The 9,872-nt window shown below is 29.0% G+C and overlaps 1 protein-coding gene across 1 annotated transcript in view; it reads right to left on the bottom strand.

The window, feature by feature from the left end:
• Window positions 1–1,156: 1,156 nt before the first annotated feature.
• LOC123271029 (hemicentin-1-like) overlaps window positions 1,157–9,872 on the bottom strand; it is a 13,716-nt gene continuing 5,000 nt past the window's right edge. The window contains exons 9-23 of the mRNA XM_044737259.1: window positions 9,638–9,822; window positions 9,377–9,552; window positions 8,904–9,042; window positions 6,612–6,745; window positions 6,327–6,540; window positions 6,052–6,215; window positions 5,837–5,987; window positions 5,357–5,499; window positions 5,094–5,292; window positions 4,726–5,028; window positions 4,508–4,668; window positions 4,143–4,281; window positions 1,567–1,779; window positions 1,334–1,489; window positions 1,157–1,253 (exon numbers count right to left, since the gene is read on the bottom strand). Of these exons, the coding sequence (XP_044593194.1) occupies window positions 1,177–1,253; window positions 1,334–1,489; window positions 1,567–1,779; window positions 4,143–4,281; window positions 4,508–4,668; window positions 4,726–5,028; window positions 5,094–5,292; window positions 5,357–5,499; window positions 5,837–5,987; window positions 6,052–6,215; window positions 6,327–6,540; window positions 6,612–6,745; window positions 8,904–9,042; window positions 9,377–9,552; window positions 9,638–9,822 (2,554 nt within the window). The 3' untranslated portion in view covers window positions 1,157–1,176. The remainder of the gene's footprint in view (window positions 1,254–1,333; window positions 1,490–1,566; window positions 1,780–4,142; window positions 4,282–4,507; window positions 4,669–4,725; window positions 5,029–5,093; window positions 5,293–5,356; window positions 5,500–5,836; window positions 5,988–6,051; window positions 6,216–6,326; window positions 6,541–6,611; window positions 6,746–8,903; window positions 9,043–9,376; window positions 9,553–9,637; window positions 9,823–9,872) is intronic.

The raw sequence follows: 9,872 nt of genomic DNA on the forward strand, positions 1-9,872 counted from the left end.
GATTAGATAAATTTCTAATTCTATCAAGTATAACTTCATTACTTAGATTAAAAACGTTGAAAAGTAATATATCATGCATGAGAACGCAGAAAAAAATACGTATAATTTTTATTATCACAGAAAGTTGCAAATTTTTTGCAGACTTACAAAACGGCGCAAACAGTTCTTCCCAACTAAATAGTTTTTTTTGACAATGGAGTACCGCAAAAAAGTTGAAGTTTTAAGTTCGTAGTAAATAGTTCAGCAATATATGGGACAATTATTTTTATCTTTACCATCCCTAAAAATTAACATGAAACTTTTTTTGATTCTGTTTGATAAGTAATTTTTTAATCGAAAAAATGTTAATTAAAATCGGCTATTTTAAGTTAAAGGTTATAAATATGAATATATTTTTAATGTAATAATTGATCGTGAGACTATATTTCTGAGTTCTCGATCTATTGTTCATGAAGGACGGAATTGAATCGGTAAAATGAGGTTCGTAACAATGGCTAAAAATATAAAAATAGTAAATTTAACTCAAAATGTATTATCGCTTTTAGTATATTATTTTATGACACAATTAATAATGAAAAATTACTATTACAAACCGATGCCATGAAAGAACCATTTAACTCAATTTATCCTGTAATTACTTAACCCGAGATTTCTATGTAAGGGATTCCATGAGAATTCAATCAGCAACAAAAATTACGAATTTTATTTTAGAATTTTCGTATCACAGCTTTTCAGAATTCTTATAAAAATACCGATTGTTCCACTTCTTGATTGAGGAGACATCTTTTTACTCTCAGTTCTTTTTGAGAGTAAAAAGAGATTTCTCAAAATCTACCGATTCGAATCGGTCCAAACTTTATTCGAAATCTAAGTTCAGTCAAGCCCTTTCGAATGGCGCCAACCGCGAAGAAATCGGTCAAGCCGTTCAAAAGTTATAAGAAGGTCACAAACACACACACACACACACACACACACACACACACACACACACACACACACACACACACACAATTTTAAGATATTTGATTTTTTGATAACACTTTATTTTTTTCACTAGAATAAAATTGCAAGTATCAAGCAACTAGGCCAGTGTCAATAACTTCGTCTTTTACCTTATTATATTTTTTAATAAATTATTTTATTTTTTTAACAAATGTAAGGAATAAATTCATCTTATTATGCATATACATACATAAAGTGTATTAAGATTATTGATAATTGTATTATTATCGACGTTGAAGACACTGAAGCAACTGTAAAAATACATAAATATTAAAAAAAATATGTTATGATTATAATCTATGAATACAAAAGTCCATAAATTTAAAATTACCATTTAAAAATAATTGATATTGGTTCGTCATAAAACCACCTTCGTTCGTTATTCCTTTACAAGTATAATTACCTTCGTCCCATTTGGTTATATTTGTGATAAACAATTTCGATGTGTATAAAGAAGCTGCTTTAGATTCATCTATTGCAACTCTCCCTAAAATAAAAATGATTTGAACATTCGATCATTAATTTATTCATTTGATAGATACCGAAATAAAATCAGATAATTACCATTCGTTCTAAGAGAGTTACTGTTGTTATACCAAAGAATTCTATTTGGATAACTATCAATAGATGCACTGCAATGCATTTCAACGGCATCCCCTTCAGTTACGTTAATATTTTGGTTCATAATTCCGAAAAGATAGTCATGATGATGAGACTCAGCCTTGAATTTCACGGATTTATCAGGCTCAAAAAGTTCATTAGAAATTGAAGGTTGTTCTAAATAAAATAGAATCATGTTAAATTTATCTAAATGAATGTTATTAGTATCTGTGGATGATTGACGTTTCGAAATTTAGAAAAAAAATAATGTAAAACTACGGATTCTTAAAAAAAGAAAAACACTAAAGATAATGATTGACAATTGATTAGAAATAATGACCACAAACCTACACTCGCTTAAAAATATCAGTGTAACTCACTATTGAGTACAAAATAATTAAAATCTGCAATATTCACTTTTATTCGATTTATCTTAATACACTGACCTATTACCAATGATTTTTAATATTAAATAAAAATATATTTGTAAAACAGGACAATACATTAAATTTTATTCAATAAAATCCTGTAATATCCCGTGTAAAAAAAATCGTCTTAAAATTTTCATTCGTTTAAGATCTTAAACGTGACACAAACTAAGACTAATTTAAGACTCTTTTAAGACGCCAAAAAAAAATTCCGAGAGCAGACTTTTGAAAATTTTGCTCTCGAATTTGTTGTGAATTAATTTTTAGACATTTTTTAGACGATTTTACGACTTTCTAACCGCAATATTTTTGAGTAAGATGTTTTTAAATTGAGTTTAAAATTGTTAAAAAATTATTATCTGACAATTTTAAGACTTTTTTAAGACGTTCCGTTTTAATGTTCCGGGGCTCTGTCGCTGTTAGCTCATCTTAAAATAGTCTAAATTTTTTTTTAAGATTTTTTTAAGACTAATTTAAGATAATTTTAAGACAATTTAAAGACGCTCCATAATAATTTTCCGGAGCTGTCACTGTGATGTCATCTGAAAATAGCCTAAAAATTTTTTAATATTTTTTTGAAGATTTTTTTAAGACTATTTAAAAATTATTTTAAGACTTCAATCTTTAAATAGTCTTAAAAAAATCTTAAAATCTTCTTGAAAAAATCTTAAAATAGTCTTAAAAAAATCAAAATAATTATTAAAAAATTTTTAGGCTATTTTAAGATGATATCACCGTGACAGCTCCAGAAAATTATTATGGAGCGTCTTTAAATTGTCTTAAAATTATCTTAAATTATTCTTAAAAAAATCTTAAAAAAAAATTTAGACTATTTTAAGATGGGCTTACAGCGACAGAGCCCCGGAACATTAAAACGGAACGTCTTAAAAAAGTCTTAAAATTGTCAGATCATAATTTTTTAACAATTTTAAATTCAATTTAAAAACATCTTACTCAAAAATATTGCGGTTAGAAAGTCGTAAAATCGTCTAAAATATGTCTAAAAATTAATTTTCACAACAAATTCGAGAACCAAATTTTCAAAAATCTGCTCTCGGAATTTTTTTTTTTTGGCGTCTTAAAAGAGTCTTAAAATAGTCTTAGTTTGTGTCACGTTTAAGATCTTAAACGAACGACAACTTAAGACAATTTTAAGACGATTTTTTTTTACACGGGATAAAGCTCTAAATAGCTATGTTTTAAGAGTGAAAGTAATGTCGGTGATTTGAAACAGTAATATCGGATGATTGACGTTTCAAAATTAAAAAAAAAATAATGTAAAACTACGGATTCTTGAGGACAGACACTGAAAAAGAAAACCTTTGGAAAACAGTTGACTTTCCAGGCCATCCTTTAAATTTTCTGATAATTTCAAGCTAACAACATCCAAGAATTTGTATACTTCTTAAGGTAGTTCCTCCGTCCAACCACTTTCCGACAGATTTTTTGAATTTTTTTATTTTTTTCACGGTTTTAAAAATAACGTTTACTAATAAATCTCGAAGTTTAAGAATTTTTCACCGTTTAGAAAGCAATTTAATAACAAAATTTCCAATTTTGAGGCTTACTTCTTATTTAACGCATCTAAAACTCTCAGACTACCCAAATATTCTCAGTTACATTAAAAAAATTCCTCGACAGAATTGGAAAAAGAATTAGCAGAATAAAAAATATTTTTTTGATTAATTAATAAAAAAAAGTAGCACTTGATCATTTTTTTTGTCGAGATAGAATAATTAAAAAATATTTTTTCGGTCATTTTCATATAGTATTTCTATGATGAGTAATTATTTGACAATAGTATCAAGCTTCCGACAGTAGTAAATGCCCCCTGACTATATTATACTATACCACGGAGAAACTGCCGGAATACAACAATGAAATATTATTCATACACAGAAAAAAAATTGAATCAAGTAAATACATTTGAAGAACTTAATTTTCTTGATTTGAGTAGAAAGATTCTTAAACTAAGAAATTTTTTTTGGCTTAAGCAAATTTTACTTGATTTAAGAATTTTTCGTCTTGATTCAAGACAATGAAACTCTTTAAAATTATTTTCTTAGTTCAAGAATTTTCATCTTAATTCAAGTAAAATATTTTTCAATATACCTGCGAATTTTATTCTCTGCTTCTTGATAACTTTTTCACCCATTGTATTATTTGCAACACATGACACAAAACCTTCCTTCATAACTTTGACGATGATGATTGATGTAACTAATCCATCAGTAACAATTGTAGAGATATTCTAAAAAATATATTATTTCGATTGATATAACAAGCTACGATTTCTTCCTCAAGACTGGCTCAAAAATCTTAAGCCAAATATCTGCAGCAATTCAACAATTTTCATGCAAGAAATGTAAGCTAGAATTCTTAAAATCTAGATGCAAATACTTGATCAAGAATCTTGAGCTAGCCTTCCTCAAAGTTTGTTCCGAATTGTTGCTAGAACAATCATCAATCTTAAATACCTGAAATAGGTTCGAGCTCATAGAAGTTCCGATTAATTTATCAAACTCATCGGCATACTGCCACATTATTGTCGGCACTGGATACCCTTTAGCTTGACATTGTAGTCGAACTTTTTCATTGGTCATGTACAAATTCTCTTCTTCCACACTTGAAGGTGGTTCTGTAAAATAAATGTGTTTTTACAACAGTCCACTGAAATTTATCAGCTCTATTTTACCGAGAATGGATACGTTGAAAGAGATGGTGTTTTTGAACTCTGAGTTATAAGCGATCAGTGTGTGAGTTCCCGTGTCATCGTGAGTAAGCTCGCGGCTTGATAAATCAATGGAAAACGTTTCGCCGTTGATTTGATAGTCAAAAAATCGCCGTTGATAGTCAATTTCAAGTCCTTTTGGGTTGTACCAATTGAATTTTGGTAGAGGGTAGGCATCTACACTAATAATTAACTTAGCGTGATTTCCAAAGTCTTTCACATAGCCACTTTCTAAACTTTTCAATGATAAGTCTAGGTGTTTATGTTCTGAAAGTCAATTGATTATTAAAAAGCGCCTTTATTACACGAGATTAGAGATGCAATCAACTTACGATGGGGCACTAAATTTATTCTAGCTGATTCAACTTTGGAATATTGATAGACAAAGCATTCGTATTCACCATAGTCTTCTGTAGTTACATTCTCAATCGTTAGCTCAAGATTTAAAATTTGCGGAAGTCTTTTTCCATTTGCAGAGAGTAAGTTTTTGTTTTTGGTGATCCGGTATTCTGTTTCTTTAGTTCTATTGTTCTGAAATTTTTTATTGTTAAAAGTGCAATTTTTAATTAATTAATTGCTGTTTAATCGTTAATACCAGCTGAGGCGTCACCCATTGAACGAAATATTCTCTATCTTCATAAAAAGAAACTGTGCAGTTCATACTGAAATTTTTACCAATTTCCATGTGAGTCAATGAAAAAGTTGTGATGGTAGGTACGTCGCCCTTTTTTGACTCATCTAAAATTTAAGTATAAGAAATGACAGACTGAAAAATTTCAGATTACTTTTTAAAAGTTTTATTGAATAAAATATTCTCTATTGAAATGAAAGTATTTGTAGTTGATTAAATTACCTATCGTCATCTTCTAATCCAAACGTTTCTAATTTACACTAAAAAAATCGACTTTATTCAAGAGTAATATTTTGTCAATTGAAAATAATAATTTCCAATATTTCATTCTATGTCTTTAAGAGTATTTTGTATGAATCAAGTAAATTTTTACCGTACAGAGTATCAGTTAAAAAATTCATTAAATAAATTAATTCCTTAGTATTTGATACAAAATTAAATTACCTGTTGAAGTAACTCTGAAAATTGTTAAATTTCGCTTTTGTTTTCCATTTTTAATGATCGCACATCCAAAAGAAGCACTGTCGGCTTTGAAATTTTCAAAGATAAATCCTTTCTTCACGTCGTATACTAAAGAGTCAGTTTCATCTGAAATCTAATTAAAAATGATATTTAATAAATGTCAAAAAAATCAATTCATTAAAGTTAAATCATTTTACATTGATTTCTTCAGTTTTTTCCTTTTCAATAGCATACAATTGCACTTGATACTTCGATGAAGTAGGACGACATGGCAATGTCACATCACTACCTGATGATTCTAAAAGGAATTCTCCAGCAGAATTTTGATGAATAGGCAAGTCAAGAAACAAATGCTCGGTTGCTGAAACAAATTATTCAAATTAATCGCTTATAAATTTTATTTTGATTTTGACTCATTTTATAGAAGTATTTTTTTTCTGTACAAAACCGAAATGTTAATTTTGAACTTTACATTTAACAAAAACGTAAATCCATTGGACGCCTAGTTCACCATAAATGTCGGGAGTTAACAAGATCCGATCTTGATTAATTTTTTTGTATTTCTCAGAGACAATAGCGCAACCATACCATCCACTATCACTGTAAACTGTTTTTCGATGTTCAAATCTGGAAAAGTGTTCGTCTCCTGATACGGAATACGAAATATTTTCTGGAGAGTAAACCACCTGTTCGAAAATTACATGATTATTTGTTTATCATAAGTTTTTTATAAATTATTAGTACTTGATATACCCACGTTTTTGATTAAAAGTTGTGGATAAAAAAAACGAGTCCTTTGTGTACTTGTACAATCTATTGTCAATGGTTCGCCTTCAGTAATAGAGATTTCCCATAATTTTGATCTACTGTTTGGCAGTACTTGGATGTCAGCTGGATAGAAATTTAATTTATTTGAGATATTTATACACTGAGAGAAAAATTTATTTGAAACAAAGATATGGTTTATTCTATGTATTTATTTAAAAAAAAATCGTCATTTATTTATACACTACTCACAAAAATTAAGGGAATAAAAAAAAAAGCAAATTTTTTTCAGATGTTTGACGGGCTGTATTCAGCGGAAAATGATCGTATTGCAAAAATAAAAAAAGTATTTTTAAGCTCCGAGACTCTAGTTTTTAAATCTTGAGGTCAAAATTTTTTAAAAATTACGGTTTTAACATGATCCGAAGAAATAGAGCGAAAAAAAAATTTTCCAAATTTTTGATTTTTTTTTTTGCTCTACGGACTCGGAAAAATTTTTTCAAACAAAGCGACCTTATGGAACAGATAGCCTGTTTATTCAACTTTAATTTCTTTTTTTATTTAGCTTGATACGACCATTTGTTGCGGAGATATCCGAGATTAGACGAAAAAGGACGTTTATGTCTTTAACCATCAATATCTTTGCAACTAATAATCGCACAGCAAAAAAAAAGGACAGTTTTGAAAACTGGAAAAAATTTCCAATAAAATCCTATGAAAAAATTCCATAAAAAAAAATCTTATCGATGTACGATACCGCTTTAAAGAAAGTTGAAAAAAGTGACTTTTTCCCTTATTTTGGTTAATCGACTGTATCTTAACAAATATCGACGGGGAAACTAGACATTGCAGAAATTTTTACACTTTAATGTACCCCTAAAAACCCTGTAAATTTTCAGATCGATCCATTCAGTAGTTTTTCCGCCCCGAGCATTCAAAATTTTGAAAAAATTAAAGGAATGAGATTTTATCCATTATCGTGCTGCAATATTCAGAAAAATGAAAAATTGATTTTTTTTTCGTTTTGCTCTCAATTTGCCTCGACTCATCAGTAAATTTGAATGAAATGAATGACAAAAAAAAAATTCGAAAATTAAGATAAAAAAAATTTTTTTTTCAAAAAAAAAAAAAAATTTTACAAAAAAAAAATTTTTACAAAAAAAAAAATTTTTTTCAATTTTCCAATTTTTTTGTATGTCGTTTTTTTTGTTAATATTGTTAATATTAAATACATATTTTTAAGAGTAGTATGGGGCACATCCTGTGAGACTTGTGTGACCCCCACTCCTCTACCCTGGCGCCGGTGTTTTCCCTTCCCCCTCCATTGGGACAGGGGTTTTCCCATCCCTTCCAGCGGTTCGAAGGAGTTCCCTACTGTAGTGAGGGCCCAAATGAGTCCTTGGAGGTCTTTCCAAATATAGGTAATTGTTTGTTTAGGTTCTAAGCGGCGACTTCAGAGGATGTATGCAGGTGTTCACACCTTGAGGGTAATAAACCTTTGTATATAATAAGGTCATAAAATGATATGAAAATTTTTCCAACAACAACTGCCTGGATAGGCAGTTAACATAGATGAGATATCATTTCTAAGATATGATTGCCGAGATATATTTGCCAAGACATTATAGATTGAGAAATTATGAGGGGTCACTCCTAGATAGGTATGTGACAGGGGGGGAGGTCTAAGGTGGTAAGATTTTCTTGTTTAGAACCCCTGGTTTTATATACTTACAAACTATGAGTTTCGTAACCGGTCTTCCTTAACTGTATGTTATCACAGGATTTTCTGGCTAAGTTACACCTTGAAATGGGTGGGGGTGATCTATGATATTTTCAGTAGATTTGAAACTAAGTTTTTTTCAAAGCATAATGTGTTGCCTGAAATTTTTCCTGATTAAAATTTTTATTTACCGGATATTGATGATAAGTGAATATATGAATAATTTGATTACTAGACATTTTAAAATAATTACGTTCGCGAAATTTCTGATTTATTTTTATTTAATTGAATACCCTTTTTAAAAGGTTATCTTTTAATTGAAGATCTAGTATTGTATGAACTTCCCGAAAGCTTACCTTCATCGAAAACCCCTGTCCCAATGGAGAAAGAAGGGAATAAACCGGCGCCAGGGTGAAGGAGTGGGGTCCAGACAAGTCTCACAGGATGTGCCCCATACAACTTTTAAGTTATTTTAAATAAATCTACGAATAATTTAAATCAGACAAACAGTTTTCTCAGTGTAGAACGATCCACTAAGCATGGTAAAGATGTTATCTTGATTACCTGGCACATTAACAGTTTTTATAATAGCAGAATCACAGGTGATTTCATTGCATGCATGACATAAAATTTTTCCTGTATTTTTTGTTTCTATTTTGATTATTGATTTTATTCTATTCCAGCTACTTTTAATATCTGTCACCTAAATAAAATAAATTACTTAAAGAAAAAAAGATCTATAAAGATTAGAATGGCGAAAAAAAAAACTGAAAACATTTTTTGAGCCTTCTATGAAAATATGTTAGTTTATCATATTTTTATAAGCCCTCTTCGAAAATCAGCCAGGTAAAAAATTTTTTATAAATAAAAATTGCAATCTGAAATTTTTAAGATACACATAACTGTAAAAAATGTTTTTTTGATCTGATTCTTAGATATGACTTTAAAAAACTAATATATTTTTATAGAAAAATTGTAGCCAGCTTTTCTGTGCCATAAAAAAAAAAAAAACAATACTATTAACAAAATTTACGAACATTGAATAAATTATTTGCTGCTAGACTCTCAGTTGAATTTTTAAAATTGTTTGTATACTCCCATGTTATGAATGGCAGCGGATTTCCTTGAGCTTCACACTCACACTCTAATAGTTCGTTTGATGAAAAATACCTCTCTTGGATGCTATTCAATTTTTTTGTTATCAAAGGCCTCACTGAAATTTACAAATGATACCAAGTGAGGTAGAAAAATTTGATTTAATTATTTAGACTAAATTATTTAAAAAATGTATATTTTACTGAGTACGTCGACAAAAAAATCTATAGTCTTAGTTCCCTTTGAATTAGTAGCTATTAGTGTATAATTTCCTCGATCTTCAAGAGTTAAGTCTAGCTTAACTAAATTAATGGAAAAATTTTCGTCATTGACTTTATAATTATGAAAAGTCCAATCATTGTTTATTTCGTTATTCTTGGGATCAAGCCTAATTTGAAAAAAAAAATCAACTTATTTTTGAACAATTTAACTTTTTTT

Source organism: Cotesia glomerata, linkage group LG8 (assembly GCF_020080835.1).
Source record: "Cotesia glomerata isolate CgM1 linkage group LG8, MPM_Cglom_v2.3, whole genome shotgun sequence".
Taxonomy (NCBI): domain Eukaryota; kingdom Metazoa; phylum Arthropoda; class Insecta; order Hymenoptera; family Braconidae; genus Cotesia; species Cotesia glomerata.